Source organism: Carassius gibelio, chromosome B1 (assembly GCF_023724105.1).
Source record: "Carassius gibelio isolate Cgi1373 ecotype wild population from Czech Republic chromosome B1, carGib1.2-hapl.c, whole genome shotgun sequence".
Classification (NCBI taxonomy): Eukaryota; Metazoa; Chordata; class Actinopteri; order Cypriniformes; family Cyprinidae; genus Carassius; species Carassius gibelio.
The window spans coordinates 8,009,923-8,031,022 of NC_068396.1; the positions used below are offsets into that span (position 1 = coordinate 8,009,923).

The following is a 21,100-nucleotide window of genomic DNA, read 5'->3' on the forward strand; positions in this document are numbered from 1 at the left end:
TAATGTACAGTAAAAAAAAATAAAAATACAAAAAAATAATAAATATAAAATGGCTTGATATTTGGTTTAGATTACACCTATTAAATTAGTATTATTATTATTATTTTAATGACTTTAAGTGTGTGTTAGATGACAAAATCTTAATATAAAAATAGGAAAAATGAGAATGCACAATTAAATATTATTAAAAATTATTGATAAATACCAATAAACCCAAAAGCATTCTTATGCAAGTCTTTAAAAACATTAATAATGATATAACAATTTATACTGGACCAGTACGTCCTTTGGCCTCAGGTTTAGAAACCGTAAATTTCTAAAAAAGTTTCTTGCCTACCCAGAACTCCCTTCTAAAAACAAAAAAATGTAATTTCATAAGCATTAAGTCTATGATGAGTCCACACTAACATGGCGTCAAGATGGTACTCCATATGCCCTCAATCAATACAAACTGGTTTATCTGCAGGAGTCGCCCACAACTAGAATTAACAGCTGGACTGAAGTGTGCTTCAGATTCAGTTAATGCAAAGACTAATAATGCAGTAAACCAAAAGGGCTTTGAAGAAAATATATACCCGCAACACTTGGTTGACTCCCTTCACAGCCACACTGAGAGGATAACAAGGTTTCATTATTTAAAGAAAATGGACAATAAGAGGACAAAATCTGTTCTAAACCATTATCCCAAAGTATTAGCTAAACTTCAGAGAGTAACTCAAACTGCACCATTTGTCCAAGAGACCTGAACAGGATCTCATTTAGTGTGGCTCGATGAGAGGTGTGCCTTTACTTTTCTAAGTTACTGAACTAGCAAACAATAAAATAGGTGACTAAAACGTCCTACAGATAGTGAAGAACATAACCTTATAACAATGCAGTACACAGTTTTACACAGCTTATCATAACCACTCTGAACTGTAATAATAATGAACACTAATATCTGTAAAAATAAAAACTGATAAGATAAACTCATGCAAAATGCACTTATTAGGATTAAAAACTTTTTTCATTTTTGTGTCCCCTGTGAGTATTTTCTAACATCATGATTTACAGTAACTGAAGAAAGTAATGAAGAAAAGCTCAGAACAGTATTAACATCAACTCTAATTAAAAACTTTACTCACATCTGCTGAAACTATTAACCACGGTTAAATCTGAAACTAATGAACAGAGAGACAGCAGTTGTCTTCGAAGTTTAACTTCAAAGGCTCACTGATCTGAATTCAACTGACAAAAATAATAATAATAATTTAACGCTTTGAACATAGTTATTTATTTCTATGTTTTATAAAACATTTCATGCATATTTCTTTGTCTGTTAATAGCACTCAATCCCAACATGCTTTGCATAAAATTACAAACAATGCACCACAACTGACAGATTGCAACACATTAGAAAACACCATAAAATCTTATTGGAGTGTTTGTGTGTGAACGGTAACATCTGAATGTCTGCGATTGTGTGTGTGTCTGTGTGTAACTCAAGGTTAACAGATATTGACAGTGAATTATCTTCAGCAGAAGGGTCGCAGGTGGCTTCAACAGGCCTAATTTCACAGGCAAAGACCAAACACACACACACACAAAGACTAGAATGCCTTATTCATATGACAGCAAGCTGCTAAAAATCTGAATTGAATGCTTTATTAAAAGCACTGCTATACTACAGAAATATAGCAATTTCAAAGTCAAGTACAAGAATTTATCTCCAGTTAAAGCAATTGATTAAATGCATACTTAAATGTAAAAGTATGTCAGACTCAGAAATAGCTAAGACAAGCCCTAATTCCTCTAACTGCTCTTAAATTCCTTCGTTCAAGCCAACAGTTCTGGGAACTGGTTCTCTCAAGGTAATATAATTACACACTTGCTCTTGTAGTTATTAATTTCCTGAAGAGGTGATTAGCAATTAGTTTCATTTAGGCAATTGAAAAGTCAGTGTGCTCTTTAAGTATATGTAGCCTTCAATGACGGTTCTCAACTTTATGAGGGAGAAAGTGGCATGAACAAAATATTTATCTACTTGTGAAAACCTACATTAATGTAAGAATTTGGGACACTTTCCAAATGTCATTTAACCATACTGAAGAGTGGGCTGTGCGGGTTTTTGCTAGTGTCATTCAGTTGCCAATACAAATTATTCCAGGATTCTTTCTATTAACTGAATATACAGAAAAAAAAAAAAAAAAAAATTGAGAATCATTGGGGAATCCATGTTATATGTTTCAAATAAAAAATGCACATAAAAAAAAACTATCACAGTCCCATGCCAAAGTGTTATTTTAAAACACAATATACACATTATTAAATTTGATAGGAAAGTGTTAAATATTCAGTGCATTTACATTTGATACAAGCTTTTTTCATGCCTCCAGTTGCATAAAACAATTGAAGTGAAATACTGAAGCCAGAAATCATCGGGAATGCAAGCACGTTGGCATTACATGTGCTTCCTTAATCAGTATTTCAACAGTGGTGAAAATTATTACAGATAAATGTTTCATTAGAACGATAAAAAAAAATAAAAAATTAACTAACAGTAATCTACTGAAGCGCTGAAAATCCAGTTAATCCCACATTCTCTGTCCCCGTTTTGCATGTAATAACATCTGGAACTGCTGCTATATGATCATGCAAAAACGGATTGCATTTCAGTCTCAGTTCTCCAGGTTGTTAGAAGTAATCTTTTTTCTCTTAGAGAGCTGCAAAGTGCAGACTAGTTTACATATTCTTAACGTTTGGAGTAATGTCACACATTTTTCCTGTATGGAATGTACCTCTGCACTTCTACTTCTTAGCCGGACAGCCTGATAGATAGACACTTTATTCATCCCCAAGGGGACATTCAGGACACCCAGGCAAACTGTGACAAAGAGTAGGACACCAGAGTCCCTTATTCATTGCCATCATTTAAATCATGAGTGCAAAAGCTGAGTCATCATAGAGTTTGATGAAAAGTGCTTATGTGAATATCAAATCAATTATTGATGTCATGACACACCCGCTAGCTTTTTTTTTAAACTACTTTTAAACAGAACAGCTGTGGACTCTGTATTTAAGCATAAAATATAGGCTGCACCTTGCAGACACAAACTACATTTGGCAATTTAACAACCTTATTTATTTTAACAAAATTCATCAGACCTGCACAGAAAATCCCATGAATGTTCTTAAAATTTAAATTAAATGTAAAAATTAAACTTTTTTTTTTCAGAAAATACTGATTGTGATTAATTAGCACTTGTTATAAATTTTTCTTCTGATTAATACATTTTATATTTAACAACCTCAGAAATAACCAAAACATAGTAATTTAAACTTTTTAATAGTAAATAAAAAATAACTACGCACCGATTAAAAGTTCAAAAGATATTTAATTCTCATTAAAACGTTATTGATTGCTTGAGACATTAACGCTAATTCTGTAAGTTTGCATCTCCTCATTATCAGGTGAAAGAATTCCAAAAGTTCAATCAGTTCTGGGGAAAACAATACTCACAAAGAGCATTAGACACACACATACAAATATAAATATAATAGACTGATTGCAAAGTGCTTCAGTGTCAAAACAGAAAGCTTGTAATAAATGTGTGGTTGTACCTGTGTCACTATTAAATTGAACTTCAAAACACCGAAAAAGGTGGCATGTCCAGTGCCTGACTTTTGATTTCAAAAAGTTTCTATATAACCAGACAACAAATAAACATGCTGCATCAGAATCTGAGTTGTAGAAGACATTTCAGAAAATTACTTTGCAAATTAATGTGTTTGCATAAAAATTCTGAATCTCTTTTGATGCAACAGTCAGCATTCTGTTTTATACCCAGAATAAAATTGACAGTAATTGGACAAGTTTAGTCACATCTGCCATTTTTTGGTGGCGATAGCTTTGTTAAATACAATGATTGCCATCTAGTTTTGTTGAACCAGCTGTTAATCCACCCCACAATAGTTTTTATAAAGTGAAAACACAATAGTTTTTGACTGGAAACCGGCTTTGGCACCAAATTGTTGAGAAAGCACTGGAGAAGATTAATTAACATTGAATGCACTGAAGTGTTGCAGCCTTGATTTAATGTTAGAAGCTGACAGTTAAGGGATTGACTATTTGCTATGTTAAAAACAGCAAATATCTAAATCTCTCATTTAACACTGAACAAATGTTTTTGCTTTTTATCATTTAGGAAGCCATGTAAATGTGTTGTCAAGTTTTAGAAGAGCTAAAAGCTACACAAATGCAAAACGAGGAAGATATTCAATGACTGACAGATTCCCAAAATAATGTTCAGGACAATGAGACACATTTCGAAAAATAAAAAGGGGAATAAAAAATCTGTGCCTCTCATTATCTTTCCTCCTTCTCAGACAGAAACAGGGAAGAATTTCAAAGCTGTTTTTTAGTTCTTTGGGGATCAAATCATTACATAACTAAAGCATTGCTCTAGTGTACTTGTCTAATATTTGGGGGAAGCGGAGAGACCAGCATTTCACTCATTTATCTTCAAGTGCCTATTCTTTAAAAAAAAAAAAACAGTGGCGATTATATTGAAAAAAAAAAAGAGAATAATGAACCATCTTTCCTAAACACAGAGCAGATAATGCTGATCAAAATTCAGACATTTTTTTGAAGACTGTGACACATTCTCAAGGCTCTTTATAGAGTTTCAGTAATATTGTGCCCAATTAATTGGCCATTACAGTTTGCCAAACAAATAACTACAGCTTCTTAGATTAATATTTTCATCCTTGACTGGTCGCAACTGAAAAGCTATTAGTGCTCTCTAGTACGCAAACAGAACTAGTTTGCTCCTAAATGGAACTTCATAAAACAAAAGTTCAGTGCCTTAACTTTTTAACTGTGTATAATTTGTGCATCAATATTAAAGTACCAGAGATGGGCAGCATTTCAATTAAATGTATTTGAAATACATATTTAATTACTAAATATGTATTTTGTAATTTGTACACTATTTATACATGCATTTATTTAACATGCTTTTTATTTACATATCCTTGCATTTTCACATAACACACCAGCACACACAAATATCACATAATTTTTATTTTGTATACAATGTTCTTTCAAAAAATTATATATTATTTCCTATTTACTTATTCTATTTTTATTTTCTGTTTCTTGTCACTGTCATTGATGGAGTACTTTAACAATGTCTTTCCTACTGTTCTGGGCTGGGAATGTGTAAGCTGCATTGGTGCCTATGGAGGGATTTCATCAGAAAGATGAAGAAAGGTCTTACAGGCGTGAAATGATTTAGGTAAAATCCGAGGGAAACTGTCATTACAGCATAATTTTACTGAACCTCATCTGTCAACATGATGTTGATGAATCTCACTGTTGCTCACTGGCATTACTACAGTGATAAGTTACTGACCACAGCTCACTTAACAGCCACTTGTGTCATTAATAACAAGGGTTTCTGCATTCTACATGGAGCCCTTTAACAGCTAATTATATGCATATGAATTAAAGTCATGGCCTAGTAATTAGAGTTTGACTCCTAACCCAAAGGATGTAGGTTCGAGTCTCGGGCCAGCAATACCACGACTGAGGTGCCCTTGAGCAAAGCACTGAACCCCCAACTGCTCCCCGGGTGCCGCAGCATAAATGGCTGCCCACTGCTCCGGGTGTGTGTTCACGGTGTGTGTGTGTTCACTGCTGTGTGTGTGCACTTTAGATGGTTCACCATACTTGGCTGTATGTCACGTCACATCGTTAAATACATCTGATGTGCTTGCATTTGTAATCAGCCTACAAATGGCTTGCTTAATAGTCTCTTCACATTAAACTGGGATATAATTAGTATTTTACATCAATTTAATAAAAAAAAAAAAAAACTGCCACACTTCAACTTTAATAAAGGTGCTTAAATTACTCATTGGGGTTCATGTGGTGACCCGTCTTTTGCATAAAGAAAAAAAAAGATATTTAATTAAAGATACAGATACATCCATCACTTTTGCTGTCTTTTCACTCACTATTTCTTTTCACTTTTCAGTCAATTTAACACTCAAGCACATTCACACAGAGAGAAGTATTAGAGTGCTTCAGATGAATCAACTTGTGCTGTACTGTAGACACTTCTTTCAGACATTCTTGACTGACTTTTAAATCCACTATTTTAAATTCTTTCAGTTCTTGACAGGGCTGAGCACCTGTCTAAACACTATCATCTTAGAAATAATGAATAAATAAACAATCAGATGAAATCATCTGATAATCATATACAACATATTAAAAAAGAAATAACGCTAAACCAGCAAGACAATCAGAAGTGGCTACATACATAGAATGTAGAAAAGGGCTAAATGATTAAATTATTTCCTTAGCACATAAATAATGTGTATTAAATGACCCCAGCACTCCCAGACGCACACACAAACGTGAGTAAATGCTTGCACTCACACGCAGAATGCAGACGCACTGAAGCTTTACTGCAGCTCTAATTAAACAGCCTGAGGAAAGTACCGATCAAATAACAAAAACTTAAATCCAATTACTGCAGTCCGTGTGCATGTGTGTCTATAAGGGATTACTGAACATTTCTCCAACCCACAAAGGAAGGGCATTAATTAAGAAAGATAAATTACATTTGCAGGTACACCATTGTAAGAGCATTCGGTTTACACTAAATATGTAACTTTCGTCCGACATATTGCATTAATAACACTTGGTTTATCATATACAGGCCTGTCCAAAATAAGAACAAAGGTCTTCTCATTTGCATTAAAAGAATAATGATCATCATCTTAAATCAAGTGAAAAGCGAAAAACAAAACTATTGTGCAATGAACAGTAAAAAAAAAAGAAAAGAAAAAATAACTAAACAACCTGAAATAGTAACTTTTCCACGTGAAATTTGAAGATGTCCTATACAGATTTGATACAGCAGTAAAAGTAATATACTACACACGCTTAATTAATTAACAATACTTTATATTTATATAAAGATTGCCATGTGGATTTTCAAGAAGTCAGAGAGTGTAAGATTTTTTCTTATTATTTATTAAAGAGGCTGTTTGATTTAGTTTACCCATAAATGTTAATGAACGCAATAACTATCAAACATATACTAACATTTAGTTAAAGTTGCCGTTATTCATGTTTGAAACCATACGACTCCAGTTATAGTTAAAAATAGCTCTTCATTAATTCATGATTTAATAATCATTATTATTTGGTGAATAAAGTATTCATTTAATTTGCCTGTGGCTCAGTGGTAGAGCATTGTGTTAGCAGCGCAAAAGGTCGTGGGTTAAATTCACAGGGAACACACATACTGATATATATATATATATATATATATAAAAAATAGCATGAATACACTTAGTTGCTTTAGATAAAAGTGTCTGCTAAATGCATAAATGTAAAATGTAAATGTATTTAGGCATCAGTAAATGGTTATTCATGTACCATTATTGTAAAGCATTACCATTATTCCTTTAAGTAAGTAAAAAAATGGAATGTTGCCTAGAATTTTGAAGCAAACATTGCCTCAAGATTTAAGAAATCACTGAAGCAAACAGTCAGTAATATATATATATATATATATATATATATATATATATATATATATATATATATATATATATATATATATATATATATATATATATATATATATATATATATAAAAGGCCATTTAGAGATGCGACAATAAACAAAAGTGCACTATAGAGAAAAACAAAACTCACGAGGGTGTATTTCAAAGCATTATGAAAACATTATTTGATTTACACTTGTATACTGTGCAAGTTCAAGTGTTACCTGAACGGGACTCATCATCAATAAAAATTCAAAACACTCCAAACTTATGTAATCAACTGAAAGTATTCAGTAAAATCACATCTCAAGGGCTGACACTCAACATATTAGTGTACGTTTTACCAGAAGAAGAGTACTCACAGCAATTTACTTGATTAAGAGTTATTCTAGGTCACTGTTGTTCTCTACATCCTGCTGCTTAAGTAAAAACATCAATTTCCTATACTGTTGGTATGCCTTCATCTGCACCCACCTCAGCGAATGCAGTCACTGACTGAAGAGGATATGACCTCCTGTGGAGACTCAGATGCACCTGAGGCTGGAGGAGCTGCTGAGCTGGTTCAGATGAGGTTAAACACAACAGCAGTTCTTCAGATGCCTGACCTCGGCCTTGGGTTTTAAAGTCCTTCTTTCGATTTTCATGCTTTTAGATTTGTGAGTCGAACAACAAATCACCAACTGTGGGTATGAAGCTTCAGGCTCTAACACATCTTTCTTTTCTGAAAACCCCTATAGTTTTGCCAAGGCATCCCTTCAAAGTCATTCAAAAGCTCATTGATTTTAATGTGATTGTTTTATAATTGAACAAAAACTGAGCATAAAGCCTTTGATTGCTGGTATGCTTTATCTGTAACATCTGCTCAGCTTAGACAGAACCCCTAAAATAATCAAGTGACCATAAAATCAACATTCAAATTAACTGAAAAACTGAAGAAAAACAAAACAAAACAGATTCAATAGAATTTAAGTTTACTTTCCTAGTTTCCTTCAGTGCGTTCTACTTTTCTTCCAGATTGTAAGTACATATACAATGCACTTCATGACAATGTGTCCAATTGTAAACACATTTATGTAATGAAATACAGACTGCATGGGTCATTCAGTGACAAATAGGTTTGTATATGAATTTACCTTGAACAGTAATGAATCCTCCATATGCTCGGCGTACACAGAAGTGAGCCGGTACTGGTTCTCCACGGTGATGTCGATCTGGTACCCGGTGAGAACGTAACACGCAGTACGGAACTCTTGAATCTTCTTTTGGAACACTTCCTTCAAGCGCTGGTTCTTCAGTTCTGCACTTTCCATCTGCTTGCGCAAGTCTGAAGAACACGTAAATTGTGTTTAGTCAAAACCATAATGACATTCAAATAATACATACATATATATACACACAATATGGTCTGAACAAGAGCAGAAATTTAACAAGTAATTGAAAACATGCAATTTCAAAAATAAATGGAAAATACTGACGTCAGACAATATGCACTAATGCCTGAGTTTAAGAATATCTTAGTTGAAAGAACAGCCCAACAGTCCAACTTCAACTAAAAAAAGTGAATTCTATCATAATTTATTCTATGCCTTTTAATATCAACTTTGGGCTAGAAACGGACCAAAATTGTAATCGCTATTAAATGATAATCTTTCTCTCCAATGAGCTGAATTCAAAGTTGATTAGTTTCCTTCAGGAATATATGATTGAGACTGTTTTTTGTTAAATGGCACAATTAAATCTTTGAAAAGATTGAACTCAAGAAGATTTGTTCATTAATCAGATATTGTTACTCTTCTCAACAACCAAAACGCTGGTCTCCATCAACTGCATGAAAAACTTGTGACATGAAATTGAGTAAACAGTGACCACTTTCATTTTTGTGTAATTCAACCAGAAAACAATGTTGGTTTAGAAAAAACATGAAATGGACCAAAAGCAAAAAAAAAAAAAACACCTCTTAAAATCTCTCTAAAATTCATATATGAAAAGGTAAATCTCATGGAAAAGCTATTGGAAAACTTTGCTTTTAGAACACTTTTTAGTTTCATACATTCAGAGATTTTTGCCATTTACTGCAATACTATATACTGTATTTTTTCGGACTATAAGTCATACCTGAGTATAATTGCATCAGTCCAAAAATACGTCATGATGAAGACGGTAATGTTTTCTATTGGTTCAAGTCTCTTAGTTCATTTCTCTCGGTTCATGTCAAATTAATTTTGATAAATAAGTCGCACCTGACTATAAGTCGCAGGACCAGCCAAACTATGAAAAATGTGTGACTTATAGTCCGGAAAATACGGTATACCCTTCAAAATTAATTTCCAATCTACCAGAATAATAACGGATTCTAACGAATCAAATTAGTCAAGTAAAAAAAAAAAAAAGCCAAGCCACCAATCCCATCAGGGTCTTATTTCAGTATTCATTTGAATATTTAAAAGAGAAAAATGCTAAATCAACTATTTAAAATAGCCGAAATGCAAGCTGTGTCTTATAGCTTCAATATAAGGCTTCTGTATGTACAACAGAGGACTCAACAGCAGTTTGAATTCTCTTATGGGGCTTCATGAAAAATTGATTACGAACAATAAAAGTTCTGCAGGAAAAGAGACAAGTGTTCTGCTACAGTCTCCTGTAATTGCACACTAGAACAGTGTAGTTAAACCACAGAAGTTTCAGTCATCATGTAACAGAATGCACTGATGTGCTGCGTACTAGAAGAGTCGGCCTTTTGTTCGGTTGTCCTTTTCCTTTAACCATTCATCAGGATCACTTTTAATTATATATCATGTTAATGTCTCTTCTTTTTTGTCTCTGCTGGAAGCTTTCTGAAATCACTTTGTTCGTCTTCCATACAGAGAGTAGGATAGAAATTACACACTGAACTCTCATCACAATCACCTTTAAAATGAGCTGCAATTAAAAAGTGCTGTATGTGGCCCTCATTTACATCAATACACTTACAATTACCATGTCATGAACTTTACTGAAGCTGCATGAAAGTTGCATGGACTGTGTCGAGATATGATGCCCTGTCAGGAGGGGAGTAGTTTTTCCTCAGGAGGTTAGGTTCAGTTGTGCTTTCCAGACTTACTACTATTTATTTATTTGGTATTTTGGTATTTATTTATTTATTTTATCTTATCCAAGGGAATAATTAAGAAATCAACTTTCATATGGATTGGGATTTTTATAACCGGATGTTTGGCAAGCACACAAAGTTACCAAACAGTCTTTATTCTGGTCTGATTTTTTTGTGTATTGTAAAGACACTCATACATCTTTAAGTGTGGCTTAAGTGTCCAAATTCTTTCTGGGGCCACTGTTTATTCTCCGCTTGCAATATTAGATATGGCATAACCAATCCTGTTACCTAAAGCTAGTACACAAAAGGGAAATATGGATACACAATCTTCTTAGTGTTAGTAATGTGCACACATTTAAACATGCATATAAACACTCTTATGCCCTGAGCATGTATTAAACAGGCCCTACAGTAAGTTGAATTTCAGTAATGGTAAATATTACACACTTTGTAAGTAATTTATGAACTGTTAAATGTCATGCAAAAAATTTCGTTTAGTTCATTTCCAGATTCCATTACTTGAATAGTTTTCTAATCTCTGTAAATACCTGATCAATAAATATAAATTAAAAGATGATTTCATCTATAAAAGAGTTTGAGATTGTTATCATACAAACCCAAAAGGCTGTTTATGTACTAGAGAGAACTTGTTCTTATCATTTGTAAGGACAACAAAGCCACAAAAATCACATTTATTCAACTGATTTTGAACTAGATTTGTGCAAACACGTGAGCTTGTAATCAAACACTTAAGATGGGAGAAAAACTAGGTCATAAAATGAGGGATGAACAGCGAATAGCAAAAAAGATAAAGAAAACAGCAGCAGCGGCCAATTTAAAAAGCAGACCTCAGGGTGTTTGTTTACTTATGGGTCTGAGTCCTAATTAGACTCTTGCCTCCTTCAGAACTCATTTACGGTAAACTGATGGCCAAAGAAAAACATAATGAGAGAGTGAGAGAGACTGTGAGAGTGAGAGAGAGAGAGAGAGAGAGAGAGAGAGAGAGAGAGAGAGAGAGAGAGAGAGAGAGAGAGAGAGAGAGAGAGAGAGAGTGAGTGAGAATGAAGTAAATGAATAAATAGTCCCAAAGAAATATGGATCGTCAGTGCACTCCAATTAAACATTTAGCCCTGGCTATATACTGCATATAAATGCCTAAATCACCATGAACAGAGAAAGGATGTGGAATTAGGAAAAACCTTTTTCCCACAATCCTTCTGCACAATATCCATTCAATATCCAACTGCACAGGTGGAAACCATTTGCTATCAATCCAGTCAAATGGCCAAGCTACATCAACTTCTTCAAAATACATTTACAAATACAAGTTTCACATTTGTATTTAAAAGAATAGTACACCCCAAAATGTTGTCATCAATTACTCACCCTCATGTTGTTCCAAACCTGTATAAGTTTCTTTCTTATGTTGAACACAAAAAAAATTATATTTTGAGGCTGCTGCTGATAATCAAACAGTTGTTGATTCCCATTGACTTCCAAGGTATTTCTTTCCCTACAATGGAAGTTAACGGGGAATAAAAACGGTTTGGTTTTTAAAAATTCTTCAAAATGTCTTCTTTTTGAAAAACATCAAGATGAGTAATTTATTTATATTTGTGGATGAACTATGCCTTTAAGGTGCTACATTTACCCTGGTATTTATGAGTTTCCTTACTAAAATTAGCTTTTTGATCTGCTACTTAAACATAATCGAGACAATAAAATGCTTGCTTTCACCCAGCTGAAAATATGAAATAATTTTTCATTCTTTTGGTCATCTCTGAGAATTCACCAGAAACCTGATATAAAAAGTGAGGACTGTTTATAACTTCTGTTGATGAACTGGACATTAAAAGTCAACAATGCCATTAAAACAGATAAAGGGACGGTTTCTCTCCCCGACCATTAAAACATCTTCATAAAGACTTGTGTAAGAAAGGTATTTACTCAGTATTTCCTGTGAAGGTGGGATGATTAGAGTAGTGTCGTCTGTAGTCATGCCACCACCCGCCTCAATTTTGCGGAGTCGGTCCCTCAAGCGTTGACACTCCACCCTCAGCTGTTCCACCTCTTCAGTGCGCTGCTGCTTTGCGATGCTAGTGGGGTTCATTTGGAGGTGGATCACCTTGGTCTTAACAGGATCATAGCCTCCCTAATACATGGAAAAGTTAAGAGATTCCAAAATAAGTATACATTTCATTAAAATAAGGAACAAGTTTGTGAATATAAAAACATTTTTAAAGTCTGTGATGTGATTCTTCAAAAGTAAAAATGAGTGAAGACGATATGCCTAAACGCAAATATATTAATTTCTTTTAATTATTTTGGCATGTGAACCATTGTTATTGTTGACTGATGTAGACTTTGATCAATGAAATCAACACTGAAAAATAAATAAATAAAAAAGGAAAAATGGAACTGAAAAGACAAAAGTCTTTCTAAAATCCGATAAAAAAAAAAATCAGTGCTTTTGAATTGTACTTTGCTTACACAAATAAAATAAAAAAATCTCAAAATTGTCAATGAAAATGTCAACTCCAAAAGGATGAAAAAACACTCGTTAGAACTGAAGAATAAAAAGATGCTGAGAGAAAATTAAGTCCAACTTTTATTAAAACAAGGATGCATTAGTTAGGATTTTTGAAAACGCTTGTCATTTTTTTATTTAATTCTTCCAAAGAAGAAAAGAGTGCAGACAAAACACATCAGCATGAAACTAATTACCACTCCTTTCAATAATTTTGTCATGTTAAACTATTGTAGTTGTTGATGAATTACTTAAATCAACATTAAAATGAAAGTGAATAAGACAAAATGAAAGAAGCCTGGAAGCATAGCTGTTTTCTACAATTCTTAAAACACATATGATCTCAAAATTATGAAAAAAAAAGTGGAAATATATAAGTTCAAGTGAGAGACATTAATACGGTGGGTTCAATAGCTCATTTGTTAAAAATGAGCTTCATGTAAGCTAACCAGTTAACCTGAGAGGTTAAAATCAAGTCCAATTTCGCCTGAAGGCACTTACAGTACACCGTAAAAATACATTTATCCGAATTACCCTCCAAACAAAAGGACCAAAGAAGTGATAGTTCATCCCTGTCTGAAACGAAAGGCTTTATCTTCTGGAACGATTCTTCATTTGGGTGTAAAACTTCAGGGGTTTAAAAGCCATTACTGAGCCTTCTGGTGAATTAAGGGCTCCATCAAAGAATAATGCCTCGATCTGAACATCTCATTACTGAGCAAATTACATCACCCTGAGCTGAAGACAGAGAGGCAGAGAAGAGGAATAGAGACTGAGGGGTAAGGAGCAGATGTCATAACTGCAGAACAGAAGGTGATGAAAGAACAGATACAACTAAAATTACTAAAAATGAAAGATTAAGCTTTGGTTAAAGTGTTGCACAATGGTTGGGGAAGAAGGATAACTCAGACATGCCACACTGATCTATACTCTTATACACTCTTAGTCAAATATTGTTTTGAAAGCATTTTAAAGAAACCTAATAAAAACTAAACTCAGTAAAAATATATATTTTTATATTTATCTAATACATTTTAAAATTGCTCTTGCAATCAAAGACAGCAAAATGACATTACTGGTATTGACGACTGAAATGCTGGCATGTTGACAACACCAATAGTACAGCTATGAAGTCCACATGTACATCTATGTAACCTTCAAGATGAATACACCTTGAATCATAAATGAATCCTCTTCAACAATAAGAAAGAGACACGAAAACCATTAAGATTAGTCCTTGGGCCAAAAACAACCCTCTTCAAACTGACAAGTGTTGAGTGGTTGGCCATTATTAACTATCTGAAGTCCCTTATATTTACTGTGACACTTGAAGCGTCATAGATAATAGATAGAAGAAGAGGGCTATAAATATTAGAGACAAAGTCTAAGCACATTAAGACAACCGAGTGATTGAGAGAGCAGGACGAAATGAGTGACACAGCTCTTGAATTCTAGACTTCAGTTTGTTTTGGGCTGGCACCAGTGTTGAGGTCTAATGGAGCATGTCTGACTGCATTTCAGCCCACTGATCGCATCATTGAGTCAGCAAGTGAAAACGAAGGATAAATGGATGGGAGGCCCCTGATAAATATAGCAACGCCACAAAAAAATGACAGAAAAGTGACAAGGCCTTACATTTTCACATTACGTCACTGACTATAATGGTTAAATGTTGTCTATAACAGGCCAAACCAATACCTTTAAAGTGCGGCAGTAGTGCAGGAATTTGCCGACTATGTTGTATAGGACTACAAGTTTAGATATTTTGTTCACATATTACATATCTGAAGTCATTTTGGCACTGATTTCATGTTTATTCAGTTGTATGAACAACACAAATGATAAATCTTGTCTTATGATAGGTTTTCATCAAGTTTCTAATAAATATTAAATCAGATGTGATGAATTTAAGTTACTGGATTATAGCAAAAAAATGCATTAAATTTTAATTCAAAAAATAGTTTGTGTTTTATTGCAACACAGGACAGAAAGTTATTTTATATTGCAGATTTTTTACAGAGTTTATCCCCACCCTAGAATATAAATATAGTATACCAATACACAACAACATACCTAAACAACATAAAAATTTTAACACTAGGACTTATAGTCTGAGTTTCCTCTAAGTGACTCTACATTATTTATTGACTAACAGAAATAAATAAAAACACCACCGTGCTATTATTAAACTATTATCTTTAAAAGCATATTAAAAGCTGGCAATCCCCAGCATGCCCAGAGTAATTTTTTACAGTACATATGCCACCACTGGCTAAATCCATATTATATGTAAAGAGCCATCAGAGCTCCTTGTTGAACTAAAAGGAGCGGGATTTACTTCAAGTCTAAAGTTAGCAGGACAATTTTTTTTTTTTCCCTTCCACCTAAAAGTGGAAACAACAAGTTTATGGAAGGAAAGGGAATAACAAGTCTTGGTGGCAACTGACTAAAGGAAAATTATAGAAAGTGATTTGAAGAGGACTTGTAAGTGTGGAGAGGTTTGCAGGCAACACACAATATGGTCTCAAGTGCCGATTAAGAAGAAACACATATTCCTGAGTTACTTTGGAAACCAGATGCAACACAAGTGTGGCTGTGCATTCATAAAAACAAACACACATCTCGTCTCAAACTGAACCTATTGCACATTCATTTTCAGTACTGTGTCCTAAATTACCTTATACCATGGATAATTTGCCAATTAGAACAGCAATGAACCAATGTTGGTTTAAGGAACAGAGGGAGTTTAAAGAAAACAAAACCGTTTTGTTTCATTTAAACTCCATATTGTTTTTATTACAAGAATTACAAAAAGAATACCAAAATTACCTCACCTACATGTAAAAATGGATCAGCTTTGATGATAATATAAACCAAAGACATTTATTTATTACTCAAGTCCCTGGAATACTTGAATCTGATTGGTCAATCACTGTATTCAAATGTTTAATATTTGTGAATGATGACCACTAAGCTGGAGAAATTGATCTCATGCTGACGTTCAAGTCTTGTAACACTCCACATAGCAAACGTTAAAATAAAAAAAGTTACAAATTTACAACAGCTGACTTGCTAGTATGCACTTTTTGCTAGCTAAAGGCATGCCTAATTATTAAGTAAATCATAGCGTGTCTTTCAGCCTGTATCATGCAGGTCTGATTATTAACCATCAGGCTATTATCAACCACCACTGAAGCCATTAGCCAAGCTTAAAGGTGAAATGTGCAGATAAAATTGATAACTATAATGTATGGCGGAAGAGCACTTCACAGCACTTCGACCTCAGTGCAGCAAAAACGGTGATGCTTTCCTTCAACAGGCTCTCTGAACTTCCTATCATTAGAGATGGTCACAGAGCACTCATCCAGTTAATTCATAATATAATTGGTTGTGGATTCATTTTACTATTAGTCTTCATTTTGTTTTAATTAATATTGTTGCACTCCTACTGTAAACATGTTTTAGTTAATAGAAATCTTGCACAAAATGAAAGTATCACCTGGAGGTTATTCCTCTCTAGTCTCATTTCCAGAATGTTGTTTTGCTCTTCAAGCTGCTGACGTTCTGCCTCCAATTCCTCGATCTTCTGCCTAAAAGAACAAATACATACAACTATACATATAGAATGTCATTTCTAGTCCAAGCATAATGAAAAAACCACTGTCAAAAATCTTAATCTCAAAAATATTCAACATGGTCATAACAACAATAATGTTCCACCATGAAGAGGTAAATAAAGGTAAACAGGCTCCAGGTTCTGGAGTTTGATCGCAGAGTAAAACATTCTAGAAATAAATGACTTAATACATTAATAGTCATTAATTAAGATCTTGTTAATTTAGAATTTTCTGGTGATAAATTAAATGATTAAAATTTAAGAGCAATCCATTGTTGTAATCAAATAAATGTGTGCCAAATCATGAGCAAAAGGACATATCAAATACTATGAAATTCAGAAATTAAAGTTAATATTCCATATCAATTAAAAAAAAAAAATAGAAGGATTTTCAGTAGTGGTCTGGATATTTAGTAAGACCTTTTTGAACTCTTACTCTCGAGTATTCTGTATAATTTCCCTGAAAGCAATTTGGTAAGCATTCAGGTTGGTTTAGTTTTGGTTTTGAAGATTACCATGTGGGGTCTTAGACTTGTATTCAGTACAACAAATATTCAATTAAGGTGTAAACAGCTTAGTGAAATGGTTCCAGGAGTGATTAAATTAAATTCTATAGAGAATAATTACAGGATCAAAAAGAAAGAGGAAAAAGGAGAAAGTAGGCAGTGAATGAACCTCACTTTTCAAGCAAGGCCACAAAAGCTAATGTAGTATAATCACATTTCCATAGTAATTAGGCAATGCAACAGGCCATGAAAAAAAACATAGATTTTAGTTTCTCTCAGTCTAAATCCCCGTTCACAACACCAGCGACTTAAAGTGACAAAGTAGCGCAAACACTTCGATAAGAGCTGGCTATTTTCAGCGACTGTTGGTTGTTTATTGGTCATCTATGGAAGCCTGAAGCACAAAAATAACACCATGAATAAATCACCAATGTGACTTCATTACTTTTATTTTATTTATTAATTTTACTCAGAAACAGGCTTCCATAATGATCAGATCAGACATGTATGACGCAGGAGAGAAGGACATTTCATTTCTCACATATCTCTGTTACCTGAGAGAGCTGACTTCGTCTGCTGTTGCTAAGGTGTTTTTCTCTGCATTAGGCACCTGCTGCTCTTTCAGTGCATCAAGTTCAGCAGCCACCTGAGCATGTGATTAAAAAATGTAAAATAAAAGTCCAAATGATTGGCACTGTATGCCAAAAACAGTAAGCAAACGAAACATGCAGCATAGCGGCAATGTTATTTCTATATTTCGGTCTAATATCTTGACTTCTGCCTTATGTGGTTTACCATTTCTTGCATGCATTATAGCACAAATTTTAATCAATTCCTTATGATCAGAACGGTAGCTGACATAATCGTATAAATGCCAAAAGGAAGCTCCCATGGTGATGAATGTGACTTACCATCTGAGCCTGTAATTTGAAGGTGCCTGCCTCCTCTTGGGCTTTAGACAGTTGAGTCTATCAGAGTGAAACAGATTATTCCCATAAAAACAAGAGCCTAGATACTAAACCATAAAAGTTCTTCATTACAAAGTCATGAGTACGATCAATGTCAAGGAAGTTATCTGGATGCAACTTCCAGACAGGCCATGAGCAGAGGTCTAGAATTTTTATGACATAGTATAACTTGAAATTAATTGAACCACACATTTTATAACATGAAATCAACCATATACAGTAGCTAATATCAACACCTAATAAATGTTTTTTTTTTTTTTTTGTCTTATAGTTATACCTGCTTGTTATAAGACTAAAAAGATACATTTCTGCTGATGTGTCCAAGGGAAAAAAACTGATAAATTAGCAAATAGAGCTGAGCGATATAGCTAAAATATATTTAACATAATTTTGTCCATCGTGGCAAAGCATCTTACATTTACAAGGTTTACTGTAATAAGCAAACAAAGGCATGTTTTCCTCATTGCTTTGCACTAATTGGACAGAGGATTTATATCTATCCCTCCCAATATCAATGCATTCCAAATTCAGTGCATTAACATATGCGATTAATTCAATTATTTAAAAGACAAACCCAGACAGGAAATAATAATAATAAAAAAATTAAAAAACAAATTCACAAGCCCCTATTATGCTATTCCAATATTGCCTTTCATGTAGTGTGTAATATAGCTGTATTGGAATGTAAATGATCTGCAAAGTTGTAAAGCTGAAAGTGCATGATTAATTAAGTTATTGTCTCCCAAAATAAAGAATCAACTCTGTACAGCTTAAGCGAGTCGTTAGTAATTCAAATACCACTTCTATGACGGCTACACATAATACATTTGCATAATGTGCACCTATATTTACCTAAATGAGATGAGTAAAGAGTGCTGTTGCATAAATTTATACCATGAGAACCATCCACACAAATTACTGAACTGATTAAATCACACCTTTAGTCCTATTAATCTTTAAAATAAATAAATTGGCTATTAAACAAAACCACTCAATTCAAACATATCACTGAATCAGTGTTCTGTTTTTTGAAAGGTACATTTGAAAGAATGATTTGGCATGTATTATGGGTAATGTAGTTCTCACCTCCATCTCTGTATTGTGTGTCTGGACTTTCTGCAGCATATCCTCTGCCTCCTTGACCCGGATCATGAGCTGAGGGGAGTATTCACTTGTGGCCAGCTCGCTGTCGTACGACTCTAATATGGCCCTCATTCCATCGCGCTCCTGACCCACATACAAAAGCACAAGTTTCAATTGCAGAACTCAATTCAGGCCAAGCTGGGTCAGTACAATATAAAGATATCATGCATATAAAACTAGCTGAAACACTTGCAGAACCATAAAATGGAGGACACTGATTTTCATTATCGGGTGAGCAAGTATAAAAAAAAAAAAAACACAAAAATTCCAAATGAAAGAATCTGCTTACTGTCTTAATGTAAATTTGATTACAACAGATTGATTGTGTTTCACTGGTTACTGAACTTCATTCACATGCTTTACTGGTCAACCTAATCGATGAATACATTTAACTGGCACGCTTCAGTTGTACTGTCACTGTAATGTTTTAAATACAGGAGGACAGACAAAATAAATATTAGAGGAGAATTAATAGGGTGAACGAGCTCCCTTCTGAGTCGGAGTCATCTGTGTAAATATCTCATTTTAGAGTCGATTTAACCAAAATTAAATCTAGTCTAGTCTCTAAAGCCGAAACCAGCAGGATCAATAAAACATTGTGATTCATTATCCCGAGTGTGAACTGAGAATACAAAAACAACCAGCAGATTAAAAACAAGCTATGACAGGCACATTCTCATATATGCACCCAAACAACACAGGTTGCTAAGGTTAATGCTGAATAACCTTCACTAAAAGACCTTTAACAACATTTGAAAGAAAAAGCTAATGATGCATTTGTGGAGCTTTAGTTAAACTAATCGGATGTAAAAATCTATGTGACTGATGTCAAAGCATCCATGGAGACATAGCAGTAAATTTGTGAATGTCAAACTTTTTTTTGTGCACAGTTAAATTTTCATGGTAAATATAAAAAAAAACATGGATTTTCAATCGTGAATCACTGATTTCGGGTTTAATCAATTTAAAACGCTAAGAATCCAATGAATCCAATGCTTTATAAATACATTAAATTATTCCAAGCAAAATTAATGGAGATCTTGAACAGTGTTGTTTGTGCATCACATCTCTCCTTGTACCGTTCCACTCTTTACTGCCTATCACAGGATTGCACTCGTGCTCCGTACGTAGCTCTCACGGATACATTTTTTAACCAGCCAATGTGTGATCTCTCCTTTGAACTCATGGCCAGTACTGCTAGAGTAAAGCAGCTTTACTCAGTAGTTTTACTCTTCTGTAGTTTTTCAGGAGGCTCTCAGTCATTCCATTGATATCATACCTGTGCGCATTTGGATGGAACAAAAACAATGCAAGTGTCTAAAAGCATACCCACAGTTTCACTGAATGATAAATTACTTTTAATTTAATGTCGTAAAACTGAATGTACGAAGGAAATGGTTAAAACAACCACAGTATTAACAACTTTGAAATAAGAGCGCAAGGTTTATCGGTCAATCATATGCATAAAAGATGCGTTCGTCATTAAAGCAAACAGACATCGGGCGCGTTTCTTTCAGACTTCAGCATTCACTGAATTTTATTTTATGAAAACAAGATAAAGAAGCTCACGTCAAGCAAAGGTGTGACATGTTACCCTACACTGACAGTATGCCACACAATAGTTAACACAAAATAATACTTTTATACTTGGCTTACATACTGTACCCTAGTGAAAAATACATTTATT

The 21,100-nt window shown here is 33.9% G+C and overlaps 1 protein-coding gene across 1 annotated transcript in view; it reads right to left on the reverse strand.

Moving 5' to 3' along the window:
- Positions 1-21,100, reverse strand: part of LOC127948837 (mitotic spindle assembly checkpoint protein MAD1) — a 57,879-nt gene that overhangs the window by 12,905 nt on the left and 23,874 nt on the right. The window contains exons 12-17 of the mRNA XM_052545606.1: positions 19,357-19,497; positions 18,214-18,270; positions 17,857-17,948; positions 16,680-16,770; positions 12,601-12,805; positions 8,696-8,886 (exon numbers count right to left, since the gene is read on the reverse strand). Coding sequence (XP_052401566.1) covers positions 8,696-8,886; positions 12,601-12,805; positions 16,680-16,770; positions 17,857-17,948; positions 18,214-18,270; positions 19,357-19,497 — 777 coding nt within the window. The remainder of the gene's footprint in view (positions 1-8,695; positions 8,887-12,600; positions 12,806-16,679; positions 16,771-17,856; positions 17,949-18,213; positions 18,271-19,356; positions 19,498-21,100) is intronic.